The sequence below is a fragment of the Colletotrichum navitas genome (genome assembly GCF_030913465.1).
Source record: "Colletotrichum navitas strain CBS 125086 chromosome Unknown LY79scaffold_6, whole genome shotgun sequence".
NCBI lineage: Eukaryota > Fungi > Ascomycota > Sordariomycetes > Glomerellales > Glomerellaceae > Colletotrichum > Colletotrichum navitas.
The window spans coordinates 747,701-767,755 of NW_026850552.1; the positions used below are offsets into that span (position 1 = coordinate 747,701).

The 20,055-nt window shown below is 52.3% G+C and overlaps 5 protein-coding genes across 5 annotated transcripts; 1 reads left to right on the top strand and 4 right to left on the bottom strand.

The window, feature by feature from the left end:
* Window positions 1–53: 53 nt before the first annotated feature.
* On the bottom strand, window positions 54–1,983 carry LY79DRAFT_328060 (cyclin-like protein). Its single transcript, XM_060552477.1, has 3 exons — window positions 592–1,983; window positions 399–537; window positions 54–340 (listed from the first exon to the last, which is right to left on the bottom strand). The coding sequence occupies exons 1-3, from the start codon at window positions 1,891–1,893 to the stop codon at window positions 201–203; spliced, it is 1,581 nt and encodes a 526-aa protein (XP_060418819.1). The 5' UTR covers window positions 1,894–1,983; the 3' UTR covers window positions 54–200.
* A 1,874-nt stretch (window positions 1,984–3,857) lies between these two features.
* LY79DRAFT_506898 (ribosomal protein L2) lies at window positions 3,858–5,170 on the top strand (the record flags this gene model as incomplete). Its single annotated transcript, XM_060553767.1, has 3 exons — window positions 3,858–4,845; window positions 4,933–5,006; window positions 5,066–5,170. The coding sequence occupies 3 exons, from the start codon at window positions 3,858–3,860 to the stop codon at window positions 5,168–5,170; spliced, it is 1,167 nt and encodes a 388-aa protein (XP_060418820.1).
* A 306-nt stretch (window positions 5,171–5,476) lies between these two features.
* LY79DRAFT_666381 (uncharacterized protein) lies at window positions 5,477–5,857 on the bottom strand (the record flags this gene model as incomplete). The annotated part of the gene is made up of 1 exon (XM_060563214.1): window positions 5,477–5,857. One exon carries the CDS (start codon window positions 5,855–5,857, stop codon window positions 5,477–5,479), a length of 381 nt encoding a protein of 126 aa, XP_060418821.1.
* A 61-nt stretch (window positions 5,858–5,918) lies between these two features.
* On the bottom strand, window positions 5,919–7,029 carry LY79DRAFT_576381 (uncharacterized protein; the record flags this gene model as incomplete). Its single annotated transcript, XM_060559789.1, has 4 exons — window positions 5,919–5,966; window positions 6,043–6,086; window positions 6,500–6,603; window positions 6,746–7,029. The coding sequence occupies 4 exons, from the start codon at window positions 7,027–7,029 to the stop codon at window positions 5,919–5,921; spliced, it is 480 nt and encodes a 159-aa protein (XP_060418822.1).
* A 4,464-nt stretch (window positions 7,030–11,493) lies between these two features.
* Window positions 11,494–17,991, bottom strand: LY79DRAFT_506798 (ion transporter; the record flags this gene model as incomplete). The annotated part of the gene is made up of 5 exons (XM_060553756.1): window positions 11,494–11,995; window positions 12,055–12,144; window positions 12,171–13,966; window positions 14,020–16,404; window positions 16,459–17,991. The coding sequence occupies 5 exons, from the start codon at window positions 17,989–17,991 to the stop codon at window positions 11,494–11,496; spliced, it is 6,306 nt and encodes a 2,101-aa protein (XP_060418823.1).
* Between the last annotated feature and the right edge of the window lie 2,064 nt (window positions 17,992–20,055).

Here is a 20,055-nt window from a genome sequence, read left to right on the forward strand (position 1 = left end):
CGCTAACCTGCATGAGCTGTCGTGTGGGAACCTGGCGAGTGTGGCGATAGGATGATGCAGCACTATGAACGTGCGGGTCGTCGATATATGCATTCGTAAGTGTGACCGTAAACGCTGACGCTCATCCAACTACTCTGGCCCAGCATATTCTGCAACTCCAGAGTATGTTCCAAAACAAGCGCAGTTTGCGCGTGGCGTCTCTAGTAGTCGTCTTGTTCATCGTCCTCCTCGGGGTAGTTGTCCTCTTCCCGAGTAGAGATCTGGTCCAAAGAGAGGTGAATGTCGACAATACCGAAATGCTCTGCACTCTTCTTAGCCCATTGGCGCGTAAGAATGGAGGCTGGCAAATGTTGTTAGCTTGACAGCATATTAAGTTTGGGATCGCGAAATGATTTTACCTTTGAGAAACTTCTTGCTAGCGTATTTCTTGAAGAATGCTTCATGAACGACGGGGCGCGCGAGGTAGTCAACCATGAGACGGACAACAGGCTCAATCTCATCCTCTGTGTAGCCAGCGTAGAATGCAATGGTAGTGTCCTGTTCGCTTGTCAGTAAATGCAGTGCCATACTGACATGACAGCCATAACATACCCAATCGCCGCGATCAAGGATGAGACGGGCCAGGTACATAGCACCAGCCGCAACATGGCTGGGGCGGTATGACATGAATCTATGATCGAGGAGGCTGATCTCCATCAGGTACTTGCCGATGGTACGGCACTGAATGTCGTAGTTGTCGGCCTTGCTGATGCGGCGAAGGAAGTTCATGGGGTTGGGGTAGCTCAGGTCGTAGTTCAAGGTTCCAAGGACAAAGCGCTCCGCACTAAGGATCTCGGCCTCGGTGAAGCCATCGTCGGCGACGTGACGAAAGTTGGCGACATGAGGCGACAGAACCTCTTCGTACTTGGATGCGATGAACATAGCGGTGATTCCAACAAGCTGCAGGCGGTCGAGCTGGACAACCTTCTCCGAGAGGAAGCGGTCGATGATGTTGATGGCCAAGAAAAGAGTCTCTGGGAGGAGATGAAAGCGAGTGTGCACTTCAATCAGCCAGTCAACCAATATTCCACGCGTCTTCCACTCCAAATCGTCCTGGTGTTCCATATAGTTAGGGTTGGGGATGGAGTTGCACTCCAGATCGCGAAGGTATTCGAATATCTCGTTAGCATATTCGGCCACCATCAACGGATCGTCAAGATCCTCCTCATCCAGATTCCTAACGCCGCGCGGGTAAATGTCATGTTTTTCGACGCCGGAAGGCACAGACTCGACGGGAGTATTGGACACAACGGGCTCAGGCTCAGGTTTGGTTCGACGCTTCTCCGCTGGCTGGGCAGATTGGTGTTTCTTGCGCAGGGGCTCGCCTCCTGCAAGAAGGTTGTCGTCCTTGGTAGAGTTCGTGTTCGTTGGGGGGTTGAGTGGCTTCCTCTTGGGGATCGCGCCGGATCCTGAGCCGGGTGCCTTCTTCTCTTTGGGCACAGGATTTCTGCTAGTGGCGGTGCTAGACTTCTTCGTGATGCCAGTAGGTTGAGCAGCCTTGGAGACGAGACCGCCCTTGCTCGCAGCCTTCTTCCCGGTGATGGTTTCTTTGTTGTTGACGTTGCTGACATCGCCAAGGGCGGCGCGCTTTCGCCCTGTCGGGATCGCGTTGACTGCAGACTTCTTTGTGGCGAGAGCCGTCTTTCCAGGAGCAACAAGCTCATCAACGCTGAGCGCGGCTGCTTTGGCGCGCGTCATGCGCATTGATCCACTGTTCTCATCATTCTCGTTTGACACGATACGTGCACGCGTCGGGCGGGTAGGCTGCAGGCCTTGGTGAGCAGCCTGTCGACGCGATGGGATATGACAGAAAGGTCCATGAGGTGCAAACAGAGGAGCACTTACTTGTGGCATCTTGTATACCAATTATGTGAGGTTGGGTATTGGGGATGTAGAATCTAGGAAGACAAGGTCAGGATTTAGACGCGTCGAGGATGAAGCGCCACTATAGTAGAGACAAAGTAATGAAAAAGGGAGCGCCACCAAGGCGTTCAGCATATACCAGGCGGGTTGCTTGGGAAAGAAGAAACCAAGAATGGAACGGAAGTCGAGACGCGTGCGTACCTTGGGAATGATGATGACGGGCGACTCGAACGCGGGCAAGTTGTTTGCTCAGGTTCGACGCCAAAACACGGGTAAGGGTCTAAGGAAAGAGAAGACGGGGTAGCGTTAGTCGCGTTGCCGGGGCCAATTGGCATAGGTGTATAGCCTCGTAAGATGGCGGAGAGCTGAGGGTATCGTGGAGGAAGAGATAGGGGAATTAGGAGACTGGGAATTGGGGAAAAACGTGATTGTTTATGTGGGAAGAGAAGGTGCAAGGACAATGTGTGATGTGTTTTGCTGAGGTAGTGGGAACCAGAGGACGTGATGTGGTATGGAGTGGGTGGGTATTGTGAACTGGGGCGCTGATGGGGTACGTACCAGTTTTCTCAAGTCGCGGTTTGCTCGCGGTGGCCCTGGTCTGGTCTGGATTTGGTCACCACAGTAGCGCACGTCGGCCCCTGGAGTAAGGGTAAAAAGTTGGTAGGTGTGTGCGGTTGCAGTATACGCGAAGGACGGACAGGGAGTGGCTTCTTGTCTCTCACTAAAGGAAAGTCGCGCGCGTCAGGTGTCGGTGTCTTTGTCGTGACGGGGTGAAGGAGGGTTCTGTTTAGTTGCAGCTTGGACGGCAGTTTTCACACGAGGGCGCGTTTTGGTTCTCTTTGTGTTTGTGGAAGGTCGAGGGAGAGAGAAGACCTGTAGATATACGGCTGGAATAGATAGACGCGGTGAATGGTAAGTGGTAAATGGTGAATTGGGGGATCCTGATATTGGATTGATGTGGTGGGTAGTACGCAGGATCTGGCGGTACCGAAAGGTGACGAACGGTTGTCGAAGCCGGATGAGATCAGAGCGCTACAAGGCAAGGTGCGTAACTCTGAGGGTAAGGGGATGGGAACTGTCGTATATGGGTTGAAGGTGACGATGAGGAAGCCTGTTGCTGGTAGAAACAAGAGGTTAAGCCAAGTATCGTTTTCGCGAGAAGATATATCTCTATCGATGGTCTGTTGTGTGCGGCTTGGGTAAACTTGAGGATGCCTTAAATGAAGCGCGACAGGAACGGCCGACAAGGTTCGGAGATGCTGGTCGCTTATGAGGGAAGACGAGGGTCGTGGCAGGTCGTGGGCGCGGTCGTGGCCAAGCGAGAGGAGGTACGCGATTGCCCTGGCTGCACGCGAAGAAAGCTGTAAGGTCCGATGGGGAACACTGTGAAAAAGAGCTGGAAAATGGAGCATTACCCTGGCTACAATAGCAATCAACAGTAGCAACCGCGGGGCAACTGTTCCATCATTGGCTGGTTGGTTAACCACGTCTCCACTAGTCCCGTCAGTTCCGTCACGCTTCCCTGAAGCCGGACGTGTCGAGGCGTCTGAGGCTCAACTGGCATTTTGAGCCATATGGGGTCCACTGTCCTGACCGCGCCTGTGGCTGAAGATGAAGGGGGTCAGGGTACGTACCGGGTCGCGACCAAATTCCGTCGGCGTCGGCAGAATAATTATTTCCCAAAGCTCGAAATCTGCACTGGGCTAATCCCATCCAACCTGGGTTTGAAGCCATCCCGACCACGAATAGGGATCACTCATCGAGACCACACGGCAACCGCCAGTCCCGAGTACTAGGTGCCAAGCTCAATTGACGAGTTCGACATTCTGCTCCTGTCGCCACCCCTAAAAACCCGCTGCCGAGTTCTCCTTCTCCCGCGCCATGTCGCGCTGACTAGCTGGCCTCTCCTCACCTTCATCAACTCATTCGAGCCTCGAAAACGCATCACTCCCGATATGTCGCAACCGCGGATACTGATGTCGGCCCAGAGGAGCTGCGCAAGCGTTCTGGGCTCGGCTGCTCTTCGTGGGCTCATTATCAGACAATACGCTACTGCTACCAGAAAGTCTGCTGCGAAGGCTGCTTCTGAGAAGTCGGCATCCACGGCTAGCGAATTCGCAGCACCTGGAGCCGCCCCAACCAAAAGCAATGACTCCGTCATCATGCGCACCTATAAGCCCCGAACTCCTGGTGTCCGCCATCTCAAGCGCCCCATCAACGACCACCTGTGGAAGGGCCGCCCCTTTCTGCCATTGACCTTCCCCAAGAAGGGTCACGGCAAGGGTGGCCGTAACTCCTCTGGAAAGATTACCGTCAGACATCGCGGAGGAGGTGCCAAGAGGAGAATACGAACCGTCGATTTTGATCGCTGGCAGCCCGGCCCGCATCTGGTCGATCGCATTGAGTACGACCCGGGTCGCAGTGCCCACATTGCGCTGCTTACGAATAAGTCTTCCGGGCGCAAGAGCTACATTGTCGCTGCCGAGGGCATGCGTGCTGGCGACGTCGTTCACAGCTATCGCTCAGGCATTCCCAAGGACCTGCTCGACAGCATGGGCGGTGTTGTCGACCCCGGTATTCTGGCTGCCAAGACTGCCTGGAGAGGCAACTGTCTGCCCATGCACATGATCCCGATCGGCACCGTTGTCTTCAATGTCGGCTCAAGAGCCAAGGGTGGCGCTGTTTTCTGCCGGAGTGCTGGCACCTATGCCATCGTTGTCTCCAAGGAGGAAGAGACGAGAGATGACGGAACCAAGGTCATGACAGGCAAATACGTCAACGTCCGTCTCCAGAGCGGTGAGATCCGCAGAGTCAGCAAGGACGCATGCGCAACCATCGGAGTTGCCAGCAACCCACACCACCAGTACAGGCAGTTGGGTAAGGCTGGAAGAAGCAGATGGCTGAACATTCGCCCAACCGTTCGTGGTCTTGCCATGAACTCCGGTATGTGATCTCTTACCACCCGCGACTTTCGTTATGCTCGGGGAACGTTATGCTTGGGAAAACACTGCGCTAACCAACACTGTTCAGTCGACCATCCTCACGGCGGTGGACGGGGTAAGTCCAAGGGTAACCGCCACCCGACCAGTCCTTGGGGCACCCCGGTAAGTCATGGAGAACCTACTATTCGAATCGGAACATTACTAAGCCAGATACTCTATAGGCCAAGGGAGGTTTCAAAACCCGCCGCAAGCACAACTTCAACAAGTGGGTCGTTGAGCCCAGAGTACGCAACATGGGCCGGAGGAGAGACAAGAGCAGCTCTTAAATTGCTGGGGCGTACCGACTGTAGACAACGGTAAAGAGTACCGAACAAGACAACAAAAACCCATCCGTATCGAGTGCAGGGAGAAAGTAGAAGCTTGCTAAACCTGTTGTAAATGTATGCCATAGTATCTGTATCATAGAGCTGTTTGCGTTGGGCTGTTGGAAAATGGCACAGCTCTGCCAAAATGCCACAAACTAAAGTCGCTGACACCTTATCCTACTCATGTGTATCTCCTCTGATCTTTCGCCAGTTTGCACGCCAGACCATGCAACCATTCACTTGCGCTGACACGAGCTCAAGGGAAGCTCACCTGCATGTCTCGGTTCCGTCGTCGTTGTCGTCGCCGCCGCTGTTCTCGGGTTGTCGATTCTCTCGACTGGACCGTTCTTCGTACTCTCCGTCACCGTTTGCCTTCGCCTCGCGCTTCCGTTTTCTCCAGGCCACTAACCCACCCTTGAACGCCTCCATAGTTGCCTTTTCCTGTGCCTTGAGTTCAGCCATGGCCTGTTTCTTGGCTTTTTTGAACTCTTTCTCTTCCGCCTTGGCCTCCCGCTGTACTTTGACACGCTCACCTGCCATGAGTAGGAAGCGGTCCCACGTCGGTGGCGGGGAGAGAATGTTTCCGCCAACCATCAGCCAGAACATTTCCGGTATGGGGTCTCTCCCGGCGATGATGTGATTGGGCATCTTGCCTTCGTGGGCTATATGTGTGTTATTCAATTGGATTGGTTCTACCCCTGTAAGCGCGTTAGGGAGTTAACTCAGGGAAACAATCGAAGCCTGCTGCAGTTTGACGCTGTGCCGATGGACGTTTGTGAGTCAAGAACTGTCATACGTTGCCGGGGCTAACGTGGAGGCGGCGCGAATGTTACCTTCGTGACGTTTTCGGTTGAACTGTTAGGGCCAAGGGCTCTTGCTAGTTTGGTTGCCGTTGACTTTTACATTGCAGTCAGGATGCTCAGCCAGCGAGTGGCTTTTGAAGCCGGAGTGACGGGCATGCCAACCAGTCAATTATTGCTCGTTGTGATTCAGAATGGGGTTAGCAAAGGGTCTACTCAACACAACAGTTCCTTGCAGTCACCATGTCTTGCTTGACTGGTAATGAGCCCAGTGGTGAATTGCACCATTCCCCATGTTCACAGGCGCCATCCTATCTTATACACGAATTCGCTAATAATTGCCTTGAATCGAAGATGAGGGGGAGATCAAGAGCGAGATATCATGGTTGTTGGGCCGGATTCTCTCAGTCACAGGTTGGCGAATCACAACATTGGCATAAACATTGCCCCCGATGGGCAGGTTGTTTGATTTTCCCCCACTCTCTCACACCTGCGTTCTCTCTCAATGCGCCTGTCAGGCCGTTAACCAACATTCCCGGCTCCAATCGACCGGCTCCGAATTCAAACCGCAACTCCAAGATACGCCGCTTGTGTCTGTTGCCAAGCATTCCCATTCGAAACCCGTTCTATTCCAAGACCAAAAACCCAAGAGCTCGAAGACCCGTAAACATGATCCATATTCGTATCCCTTCGTACCCTCCACTCGTGACACATGCCCAAGAATCTGGGTGCTTACAGTGATCCGATGCGCTCCTCAACACTGCCGAAGTAGACGACAGGACGCGGCTCGAGTATACTGAGCTCACTTCCAAAGCTCTTGCGCTCTTCTTCGAGGTCAAGCATCGAGGGCTGGCTAAAGACGATGCTGTTGATAGTGCTTACAGGAGACGAAGCGGTGGTGGTGTAAGAGCCCCGGTCGCTGCTGGCACGGGAAGAAGCGGATGATGAGCGGCGGAAGGTGGTGCGCAGTGTGCTCGGGGAAAAGCGGGAGGTGATGGATTGGAAGCGGGAGGACTGCATGACGGGCAAGTTGATGTTCGAGGTTATTGGCGTGTTGTTGTTGAGGATGAAAAGGTGGCGAATATCGGTATTGTCGTACGAGAAGAGAGAAACAGAGAGGAAGGAATAGTTCGTCTGGTGAGGGGACGCCTAGAGATGTTCTTGTTGATGTTTTGCAATTATATGGAGAGGCGCAGCCTACGTTGAAAAATTGGACGAACGAATGACGAGAGCTGAAAAAGGTATACAGGTAGGACAGCTGGTTCCACGAAAGGAGCACGGAATGAACAGAAGTCAACCACCTGGGAAGGCCGAGTCCAATGCGAAGAAGTTGGATAGCAGAAATGAGGGTGAGTGGATTCAGTTCGAGAGGGAGTAAGGGGTGGTGGGAAGGGGGTTGAATTATATCAACAAGCCTCAGAGAGTAGATGCGGAGGTTCGAGGGAGAGAGGATGGAGGAGCTAGCCAGTAGTGTAGAGTGTAGCGCAGCAGCAGCAGTAACAGTAGTGTATAGGTGGCAAGCAGCAAGTATCGGTAGTCTGGCAGTGACGAACGAATAATTAGAACCCACCCTGGTAACAAATTAATCGCAGGCGAAGCGAGGTGGCAGAGAGGGAACAAGGGGGTGCGGGAGGTGGACGAAAAGAGTAAGGAATGGGCGAGGAGGAGGAGGAGGACAGGGAGTGAGAATGGTTGCAGGATGGTGGGTTAAGAGGCAGTATGGAGAAGCGGGTTCGTAGTTCAGGGGTGTGACGCAGAGGGCATCAATGCGAGGGTGAGAGCCCTCAGGACGCGCTGCCTCTTTGAGGGTAACGAGCGATGCGGCAGCGGAGGAAGAGACAGGCTCGAGACGGGCTGATAAGAACACCTAGCAGGGGCGTCAATACCTGCGAAGCAAATGGAAACTTCCGAGGTACCGCCTTGTCACCGTACCTCAGTGTTGTTCAGACGACACAGGAGTTTGCTCTTTGTCCAAAGCGGGTGTCTCTTCCATAGCCGAAGATGAGGTAAAAGGTACTTGACCGTCTGCCACGAGCGATCGAGACAAGATCGGGAAGAGGTCATGATACCTACGCCTGGTTGTGAGAGACTCCAAGGAAAGGAAAGATGGAGAGATTCGATGAGGAGACCCAATTGCCAGTCCGTCCATTTCTTGACCTCCCCTGTCACTTGCTGGAACTTTACCGCTTACCTATTCTCGCTGCCTTGATAACTACTGTGGCCGAGGAGGTTCAAAGACGCAGTAGACGACAGAAACACGAAATCGTTGACGGTACTCAGGAGTCGTTGGTGCAGGGCAGTATGAGGTGTGTAGCAGCCTCAAGCTCAGGCAGCCCACAACGGGTTGCATTGTGTGATCGTCGCTGGGGTAGGGGGAGGAACAGGGGAGAGGCAGTGACGAGACAAGTGATGGGTTTCTCTGGAGGTATCCTCAAATGACAAAGGTACAGTTCCTGCAGGGAAATGGCGTAGAAGACTTGTCTCCCAAAGGCTATTGACGCACAGAGCCGGCCTGCCATTCGTTCATCTCGACGTAGCTACAGAACCTACCGTTCATAGTGACTGCCCACTTAGGTAGATACATGTACTTACCTATCTCAGGCACCTACCGCTTAGGTAGATGTCTCATTGAAGTACCTATCAAGATACCTATATATGTACGGGACCTATCGTAGTCGGTACACAGCAAGGTAGGAGCGTCGTAGGGAGGCACTTACCAAGGCACCTTGGGTGACTGGCTGTCAGGGGCTATAGCCAACCGCAGAGGGAGCGACAGGCCCTACGCAGTGCTTCGTAAGCGACGCGAACAAAAGAAGGCGTACGTTTCAAGTGCACCCATCAGCGAAATTGCCGATGTTATGCTTTATGGTTGGCGCTGACGGCTCTGCCGAGCGTTCGGCCTGGGCACAAGTGGGTGCTTCACTACTTACTGGTTGACGACGCTGAAGACGACTCTGCCACATAAACACTATCTACATAGTAGTAGCTGGGTAAATAGGTAAGAGGGTACTGCCTGTTCCCGAACAGCTGGGCCTCCCCCCTCCCCATCCATACCCTCACTGGCGACCCTTCATGAGGTAGCAAGGGCAACTACCTACCTGGGTAAGTAAAGGCGATATGTATCTGGTGTACGGAGTAGGCGGTTGATGGAATGTGCATACCTCACTCAATCTAGATTACCTACGTGTAGCTGCGGAGGCACTAATGGATGGATGGGTCATGCACCCAAACTACATCGTACTACCTACCTGTATGCTTTACGCGGCCCATGGCTGCGCTCGTGCCACTTGCTCGCATCAACTCTTTGATTCGAAAAGAAAAGAAAGTGGAAATCGAAGATTTCTGGAAAAGAGGAGCAACAGCCCTGGTCGATGCTGAAGCTGAGGCGGGGCCTACAGTCCCTGGAAGCATGGATCTCGTTGCAACTTGGAAGGAAAAAAAAAAAGATAACCCCCCCCCCGAGCTGGGTGACAGTAGCCATCTATTCATCCATAGTGCGAAAGAGGCCAAGCCAACGAGGTATGCCCAAATGGATCGCTGCCGTCGAGAATTTAATACAACGTCGACTATGGGGTTGTATCTGACGATTGAAGGCATGGCATAGGCATGTAACCTCGGATAGCCCTTTTCTCCTTTTTCCTCTTCTGTCTTCGGCTCCGAGCCATGTCGGTGGTGTCCCGCAGTCGCGATGCCGGACCCTCTGCCATAAGCCATAAAGCCATCTGAATCACAAACACTGTCACAAACTTCAAACCCACCCCAGATCAAGGGTCTTTGGATCCCTATCCTCTGGATCGCCTTTCACCGTCGCATTGCCGACTGATCCCCCGTCGACAATGACCCATGATCCCTCCTTCTCTCAAGGCCTTCGATCCTACTGACGGACAGGGAAGGTCGCCGTAAAGCCATAGGGAAACAAGGGGTACAGCCAACACTAGGTAGAAACTACGTATCCACTATGCAGTACTGACATAGTAGACCCGTCCGTCCTCTTAAAAATAAAAAAAAAGAAGAAGAAACCCCCTTCTTCTCCTGTTCACTCCATCTTGGATATGAGAATAAATGTCCAAGTAAGCTGTTGTCTCCTTGATCTGACCTTAAGAGAGACCGCCTTGGTCTCGCACCTAAGTTGTCTCCTTGATGTCCCTTCGCCCCTGCTGGAACACGAAAAAAGGAGGGGGCATGTTAAAACATTTGCGAGCGTGAAACGAGGAAAAGCCGAGCGACGACAAGACACAGGCAGACCTGACCAGACCAGACTACCTAGACCAGGCGAGGCCGTGGGCCTACTTCGGATGAGATGAGACAAGAACCACGAAATACGAGCGCATGTGCAGGCAAGTGGACTGGCCTTTAGTAATTGTCCCCCTTCCCGTGAGTAGGTCCATCCCATCTTCCGCCATCGAGGGCCAAGACAAGGGAAAGTACAAGCAAGCAAGGCAAGCCAAGGTAAAGAAAAGACCACTAGTTCTTCTTCTTCTGTATATATATATATATATATATATATATATATATCACGTGTTACCAACGCATCCATCCTTGCATCTTGTGAGTTGCAGATACTCTTCCGCTCCACCCTACCAAAGACATCTTGGAAGTTGGCACTGTCTCAAACACCTGTCGGGACACTGATTTCCGTCAAGAGCTTCGTTTGCTCTGATACTCGGCCTGTGTACCAAAACTCTTTTACCTCTCTTTGACGTCTGCCAAGAGAAACTCACTGCTAGGAAGTACGGACGCGGTCTCGATAACACTTGACAGAGCGCGCTGGTCTCACCGATTCTGAGAGTTCGATGCGGGACGCTTTGGGCTCCTGTCATGTTGACGACAGAGGGGAACGTACCCATCTCGTTCTGCCTTTCCCCGTCTTGAGTCGATCAAGGAAGGAGGGAAAGAAGCAAATACACTTTCGTCGTTTCTGGAACTCCCGATGAGAGAGTGACGGAGAGTTTCATCATCGCCAATCTGACGATCAGATGAACGAAAAGCTGCCGCCCCGTCACTGTCCGATCGCAACGTCTAAGCGCTGTTGAATGATTCCTTGACCTAGGTCCAATTCCATGACGAATCGAGCGACTGGTGCAGGGTAACATCAGTGATTCGTGCTTACCAAGTTGCTCCCAAGCGTCCAACTCTTTGGTATCCATCCATCGCACTATGTACTCTTTGAGAAACGGTTTTTTTTCTTTGGTTGATTTCTTTATCATTATTGTTTTCTAGTCTACAACGTCTCCTCCTCGAGGCTGTATGCCCGAAAGTGGGAAGCAAGCGAGGTCTTGACCCTGTGGGCTTCTGTGTCATCTATTAAACAAGAACAAAAGGGTGGGAGAATGTCTCGAACTCGTGTCTATCATTAAACCAGAAAGAAAAAGAGAAAACAAATCCTGGTCTAGGCACTGCGCCAAGATTCTATGATGCTTGCTCTTGAACCCAAACGCCGTCGCTTGCAGAACAAAATTTAAGACACACCACATCTTGGTGCGTTCATCTGCCCCAATCAGATTTTCGGACCGATTTTCGGACTGTTGCAGTTCTCCGAATACTCTCAAGCCAGATCGAGTCATCCAGCATGTTGCTGACTTGGGCGGGGCTGACGGGACTCTGTACTGGACTAACAGCACTGCCCCGCCGGCTGCTCTGGCCCGAGGTCTGCCCTCCCTCCTGCAACTCAAAGCTGAAGGCGGAATGTGTCGATTGATGACCTGGTGTTGTCGTGCCGGACCTTGCAAGACTGAGGGGGTGTTGATAGTCGTCGGACGGTATGTCCGATGGCCCGGGTCCCGACCAGCTCTTGTGAGATGCTTTGTTCGCATCGTCCACCGTCAGCAACGCTGACCGCGTCTGGCCTGTTCCTGCTACTGGCGAAGACTTGCGCCGGACCTCGTCGTCATCTACGAGGATATGAGGAATGTCAAGCTGGGGAATGGCTGTCATCCTCGCCGACTTTCTCATGTCGATATGCTTCTTGAACTTGCGTGTCCAGTACCTGCAGGAAAAATATGTTAGTCATTGCCTCATAATCTATATTGGCCATAGCGAGCTTACAGAGTGTCGAAGAAGCCAAGGACCACTCGACGACGGACTTCCTCTTCCACTCTCTGAAGTCTGGCACGTCTTCGCAAGAACTCTTCCAACCTACAACCACGTCAGCGTCGTTATACATCGAATATAGAACAAGGGCATACTTCAAGCTCTTGCTGTCGTTGATGATATTATAGTGAGCCAGGATCATCAGGACAGAAGTAAAGGATATTCCCTTGTCAGGATCCGCGGAAACCATGACTTCCTCAAAGAAAATATTGAACCGTCGACGGCGCTCGCGGACCTTGACAACGTCAATCTGAGCCAGTCGCCTGTTCAACCGTTGGATGTCAATTCCGGCGCTGCAGTTGCTCATAGAACCAATGGACATGTGGCGCGCTCCCGATGTTGCGGCATCATTGCGAACATCCTCCAATATTTGCCTTACCGAATCATCGGCATCGTAGATGCGCATCTCGAATACCCCGGAAAGTTCTCCCAGAAGTCTTGGGAACGCTTCCTTGCTGATAAATCCGGTTCCGGCGGGATCAACGCTTCGCCAGGCTTCCTTGAAGCGCCTAATCTCGTCACGGTCCACAGCTGCCAGTCCACTAGACCGTTGGTAGACATAACTGAAACTCTCGTAGATGAGAGACACAAACAAATTGACAAAGATGTACATGCTCAAAATATTCCACGCGACGAAGAGGAACCGAGCCCAGGGCTTGCTACCACAGTCACTGTCGAAGAAGTCGGGATTGTCAACGCACAGCGGCGGCTCGATAGTAGCGTAGTCCTCCATGACCTGGTTCCAACCTTCACCGCAACTCATCCGGAACAGCAGAATCAATGCGTTGGGCACGCTGCGGAAGTTGATGTTGGCTTCCTCGTTCTCACCGAAGCGTGTCAGACTGAATGCCTGCGTCAGGGCAATGGCGAAGACGAGAAAAAAGACGAGCCAGGTAGCGAGCAGGTTGCCAATTGTCGTCAAGCTGGCCGCGGCTGTCTTGAACAGCTGGTCCAAGGCATCGTTTCGGGGAATGAGCAACAGAAGGATAGCGACAAGGAAGAATTTGTGAAGCTGTACGTAGGTGTCGCTGTTCCTACTGATGATAAGAACAGCCGTAGAGACGAACGCACCTGCGACGACCACCAGCGAGTACAGGTCCCAAGAGCTCCTTCGGAAGCGTGCCCAGCCAAGACCGGTGATGCGAATGGCAATGTTGGCCATGTAGACGAGGGTGAACGCCAGGAAAATCCCGTCGCGGGAGTCCGTCCACCATTGTGGTTCGCCGTGGTATTCGAGGAGAAGCAACAACAGATGGAAGATCAAGACATAGGTGACAGCTGTATACCATTTCCCCCTTTTTTCGATGGCGCGCTTGTGGCACCATTTCTTCCATGTCTTTTCTGATTCGTTATAGGAGCTCTTAGATGGAGAAATCTGTCGCAAGAGCTTCCGCAATTCGAGCCAGGACCTTTGCTCCGCGGTCAGAAAAGCGACACCCGTCTGCTCAGTATAGTTGCGCATGAAGACTGAGATGAACAGCGTGAGGACAAAAACGGTCGCCAGTAGGTTGAACACGACGAAGAACATAGCGTTGCCCTGACGGTTAAGCTCCTTAGGCTGGAATCCGCGCCCCGTAACTGCCTGCGCAGCAAACATGACATCGACCCACCCTTCCTGACTAACAATCTGGAAGAGGACGAAAAGGGAAGAAGCGAAGTCATCAAAGCTGAAATAGGAATTGGCTGGAACGCGAGGTGCCAACATCGGCCAGTCGTTATTGAATGGTGTGCTGTTGTACTCGCCGAAGCACTCGGAAATGCGCACGATTGAATCGTCGCCGTCGTTGCAGGATATCATTTGGCCGTTGAAAAGGTTAAGTCCATATATGGCGAAGGGGATCAGCAGCGATATCGAGACAAAAGCGGCCTGTAAGCTAAATTAGAGACAATCCATGTGGCGCGAGGGAGTACGAGACTCACACTCAGGATCTTCCAGCCGCCCACAATGATGAGCGAGTGGAAGGTATCTCTGGTGCTGTCGCTGACATTGAGCAGACGTAGAGCACGAAGCGCCTTGAAAGCACCAATGGCTCTGGAAACAGCACCGTCGTTAGCGAGTAAAGTGCCGACATTGACCAGCAGGGTAACGAGGACAATGCCATCAATGAAGCCCCACGAGCTGCGGTAGTAGGCGTTGGGCGTGAAGAAGAAGCCATCAGCAATAACCTTGATAACAGCTTCAACTGAAAAGACCACGGCAAAAGCCAGATCTGTCCAGACGTACCAAAACGTTATGCTGAACTCGGGGTGTGCTGCCTGGTATTGTTTCTGGTAGAGTGGTGTTGTGACACACGCGAGGACGACCATGGCAACAATACAAGCGTATATGAACGCAGAAGTAGCATACCAGGCAATCTTGTTTGGCTCGACGCCCTCAAATCTCTCATTTCCTCTTCCCGGCCCTACGATTCTTTGACAGAATCGTCGAATAGGGTTATGAGGTGTGAAAATGAACAGGGAGTTGTTGTAACTAGGGTGCCTAGAGAGGTAATCGCGCTGGGCTTTTTTGCGGGCAGACGTAGCCGAGACGGCTTGCCGTGCCATTTGGCGCGGGTCAAGAGTGTCATTTGGTCCATCGAATCGGAGATTCGAGTAAAACGGATTTGGATCTTTGCTGCTGAACGCTGACTTGAACTTTCCCCACGTGTACGATAGAAACCCAGGCCTAACCTCGCCGACATGAGGGGTTTGAGCTCTTGTAGGCGACTGTTCTTCGTTGGTACTGTCTTGTGGTAAGTCAGCAGCGTCGTCGAGGAACTCGTGAACCACAGCATCCTTCAAGAGCATTTCCATCATGGCAGGTCCGTAATCCAGAGGGTCTTTTCTTCGTCTCGCTTTACCAAAAGTAAAGATATTTGACAAGGTGAGACTGCTGGATGACTTGCCCAACTCCTTCCTTTGAAGGAAAGCCTTGACCTGCTCAAGGCGCTTCTCATCTTCTGATACGTCGAAGTTCTCTTGGATAACAGCAATGAACATATTGACGAGAATCAGAAATGATAGGATGAACCAGCCAACCAAGAAAACTGCGCCTATCCAGCCTGTATCGTGTTCGTTCATATAAGAAGTAACATTGTAAAGCATTGAGGTCCAGTTCTCGCTCGACAAGATCTGATACATGCCAAGAAAAGAGTTGTAAATGGTGAAAAAGGAGATCTCGTTGAGGTTACCATCGTCGTCGTGCTTCGGTATTTCGCCCCTGAATAGTTGAGCCGCAAGAATAGCCATCAGGAACGTAATGAGAAATACGAAAAGCATCAGGTTGGCGATACCATTGGAATTCCCAAGGACCATGACAATCAATTTTCGAGTCATCGGCACAGCCAAGACAAGTCGGTAGACTCGCACGATTTGGAAGACGGTCAACCAGGCGTATGTCTCCCCGGAGTTGCGGATTGGCGGTATTAGGATGATGGTCGTGATGACTGCCAGACCCAGGTCGATGAGGTTGCGTTTGCTCTTGTGAAAGGTGCGCCAGCCAGCAGCAATGCGCATAATAATCTCAACATCCAGTATCAGTGTAACATAAACTTCGACAGAGTTGATAAACCGTTCACGACTATCCGACATTCTGGAACTTCGGAAGCATTGGGCCAACAAGCCAAAAGTAATGACTGCATTCCAAAGCAGCGATGTCTTGACGCAAATTCGCTGCAGGGCAGACACTCTGGGGGGTGGTTCGTCCACGGATTCGGGCATCAAGGGCTCCTCGGTCGCTGTAAACGCACTCGCCTTGCTCTCTTCCCGGATGACTTGGAAAGAAGACGTAATGACGGCAATGAGCAAGTTCACGAGCCACAGCATAAGGATCATGATGCCAGCGCCAAAGAAGAGGGCGGCGGGCAGGTAATCGGAGTTGGTCGTATAGTACATGATGTCGGTGAAGGTATTGGAACTGATGATAATGAAAACCATCTCCAACGACTGGAGAATGTTGTCGAAGCTGACTGTGCCATTGTATGGGTTCTCTTGTTGGAGGCATATTGAGCCACGAGGGCAAAGGAAGCCTTTGCCAGCCATGCTCCCGTTTGTGAAATTGCTCAGGATATTGGGGTCTGCCGGGAAAACCCAAGGCATACTCTCGCCCGTAACGTTATCGAGAAAACCACCGCAAAATTGCAGTTCATTCGTGAAGGACTTCTCCTTATTGGTCGGGTCTGTTGGGTCAAGCCAAACACACTGCCGACTCAAACTAGCTTTAAAGCTTTGCACTCCAATGATGGCAAACAGAATCCAAAAGAAAGCGATGAGGAAAGCCACCCGGACAAGCAGCGGCGCTGCCTTCTTGAGACTTCTGAGGATAATCTAGGATGGGCGTTAGTAATGAACAATGCTAGTGGGAATGACTGAGGTTCTCACCGCCGTGCCATTCGTCAAGGCCAGCAACCTCAAGATGCGCAAGCAAGCAATCATCCGAAAGACGTATAGATGCCTCTCGCTTTCGATTCCGGTGATTCTGAGTGCAAAAGAGATCCAGTAGGCAACCACGGCGAGGAAGTCCAATCGGTTGAACGAGTGTCGCAGGAAGGCTCTACGGGCAAGCTGAAACCTCTGCTGCTCCTCGACGGTCTGGGGCAGCGTTTGGCCCTGCATGACAGTGAATGATCGCTGGAACGCAGAGGGGCCGAGATTAATTTGCCGTGGCGTCTTGACGGACTTTTGTCGCTGAGGCTGGAAGATGTTCCTGTACTGCTCGACAACTGCCGCTCGTACACCCTTTTGGCGATCAATGGTGCTGTACTCCGAGGCGTTTAAAAGGAAGCCCGAGACTAATATGCGAGCGATCAACTCGAGGGTGAATACAATGAAGAGAACCAGCATTGCCCAGTCAATCCATGTGACTCCCCATGTTGCAGGCCGTGGATCAGTGAAGACATCTGGTGCTGATTCTACAGCCAGGAGACTGGCTTGCAGGATGATGAGGATGAGAATAAAGGGCTCGGTGAAAGGATGGACCAGAAGGTCGCAAAGCTTGGTACGAATCGGGTGGTCAGGAGGGAAGATACCCAACGACTTCCCCTTTAGCGGATTCTTCATTGGCACCCGAGGATGGATAGGCGGAGGGGGGTCGGCGAACACGTTTTCCGGCTGAGGGGCCTTCTCAGGTACGTGGGAGGCATGAGAGTGGTACAAAGGGTCGGTGAACATCTGGGCAGAGGTGTGTAACTGCTGGCGGCGATTTGATGCCGGGGACGGGGAGCGGCTCCTTGATACCCTGTGGTCCACAAGCTCGCCCTCGCCGCTAATGTTGACCACACGCTGAGACATGGCTCGCATAATGGAGCCAGCTCTGTAGAGTGCGCTGGCAGTAGAGGGTGAGCGAGAGCGTCTATGCTCCCCTCCAGGACTGAGTGTTGCTCCATAACTCGGGCGACGACCGCCGGAATCCAAATCGTAGCCGAGTGATCTGGCGTCTCGAGGCCTCGAAGGAGTGTTGTCGATATCGGATACAGTCTGGAAACTGTCTCTTCGTTGAGCCTCATCTGTATTTGCGCTGAGCGACCCAGATATGGGTTGTGCTCTGGACGTAAGCGGCACCCTATCCTCGTAGTAGTCGGGGTTCGTGGCCTCATCGAAGTACGGCGAAGGCCGGTCAAGAGAGTCAAGAGAGGGGGAGTTCAAGCGCGGTATCGGTAGGGGTTGATTGATATCGGGCGGGAGGGCGAATTGCAGTGCAGAAGGATCAATCGGGGATTCGGGACCACCAGAGCTGTTGGACTGGGCATATGGTTGTTCCCAGTATATTGAAAGGCCGAGTCCGTTGGCAGACATTTGCGTCTGAGGTGATGTCGAGGACGGACGGCCTGGACGGCCGCGCTGGGATTCGGCTTGGGAGTCTGCCTGCAGACGGTCCCTGTCGGAACCTGGGTATTCATCCTGCCGTGAACTCATCTCGTAGGAGTAAGATGTATTATTCTGCATCGAGGCAGAGGTTCGCGGTGGCGTCTGAGCAATTGCTTCTTTTTCCCTTCAAGATACACGGACAGTGGACGACCAAGGCCAGGGCACGCAAGCGGGTAGGTGTTTTGACTCTAAGCCGGTCGAAAAGCAACGAAAACCACGGATCGCACATCCAGAATTATCGGAGGAAGACGATTGCGCGCATGTCGAGGCGCGGGATCTCTAGTCGTATAGAAGGGAGCGACTTTGGTTCAGTTCGGGATCGCACTGCTGGAGATAACGACTGGCGTGAATTGTTTGGCGTGGAGGGCCTAACTTATGGGAATATAAACACCCGCGGGCAGTGAAGGGAGAGTCCAAGTTTTCGTCGAGGGACGGTCGCAAGTGGGTATCGTGAAGTCGAACGTCACCAAAGCAAATCGGTTTGGATGTTGTGTTCCTGAAATGTGCGGGGCAAAGGTTGCGCTTCCGTCCTGGTCTGGTCGGACCGGTGATCCGAGGTGCGAAAAAGAGCGAGATGAGCGTAGCAGCAGCAGTTGGCAATTGTGCATTCGTCTTGATGTCTACTGCTAGCTGGGAGGCAAAGAGAGGGAGGCTGACTTGACCATCCATGGCTAGCATGACCAGTGTCGGAGAACTTGAGCACTGTGAAGAGACTTGGAGACGGGGGCTCCATAAGGCAGTCAGATAAGTTCTATTTTCGGTTTCAGATTCCAGGTAGTGATGGCACTAATGACTCAGCAGTGACAGTAATATGGAAGCCCTGCGATGACGAGGCAGCGGTTCAAGGGCACGAGCTGCCATTAGGGGCCTTGCACGTAGTCTTACAGTGTGCAGCGAAAGCGTGTTTCACTGTCCTCACCCGTCTCGAAACTGCCAGGCTTCAGCCGGACCCCTGTCTTTGGCTGCGTGTCCGGCCAAGTGCGTTGTCGTTCCCTTCCCCTAGCATTCCCCAGCTTCTTTCCAGGCTGAGACGATGGGACGGGGATAGGACGGCAGCCCATGGAAGAACGGCACACGCATGAAGGGTATGAGTCTACAGACAAGCTGATATTGTCCCCCCCTGTCAACCCGAGAGTACCGTGCACGATAACAGCGATAAACCTCATCCTAAAGGCTGCAGGTTCAAATCCAGTTCAAATCCAGTTTTCTTAGATTTTTTTAATTCCAAAACGGCTCCGCCGGGGAGGGTTGGAATGGTCTAACCCACCCTGCTTCCTACGCTGCGCTCCGGGTCGGGATGGGCGAAGACCATCCCTTTTGCCTCTAGAGATAGTTGTGTTATCACTAAATCCACTGTCTGCTGAGCTTTATTGCTGTTATTGTGCACGGTACTCTCGGGTTGACAGGGGGGGACAATATCAGCTTGTCTGATCACTCGAAGGGTATGCCGCAGGCTGCAGAGGACAGTTGCTGCCAGCCATGCTGGCCCGTGCTAATTAAGGGCAGTCTTTTTTAGGGAGGACTGTAGCAGACTTTTAGGGGTCTTGTGTGCGTTCTCTATCACATACTCTCCAGGTGTGTCCAGAACGTTGAAACCGAGGGGCCTATAATTTTCAAAAGTAGGGGGGAGAAAACCTAACCCCTACAGAGGGCATATCTGTAAAAAGTGACAGATGCCCAGCAGCGCGCGTCGGATACGCCAATACGTAGGAGGCCTACGATTACATACGTAATTTTTCCGTTCTTCTGACTGTCTCCATCAAAAGTTCAGGCCCATGCTATACGATGTACTGTCCACTGTCCACCGTACACTGTCTATTTCACACCGTCTAATTGAAACAAGCGACTACCTACCTAACTTGAAGTCAAACGCTGCGCGATTGCGAGGTATCAATAGACAGATAGCTAACTATACGCATGCGCCGCATACCTTACCTGCTTATGAAGTATTTGATTCTCTTTTTTGACATCACTGGCTAACTGAGGGCTGCCAAGAACAAGAGTAGAGTCCACTAATCAGAAGGCAAAGCCGAAGCGCAATAAAGAGCCAAAAAAAGAAAGAAGGAAAAAATTGAAATTGAAATTGAAACCAGTTTGCAGAACGAGGCCGTG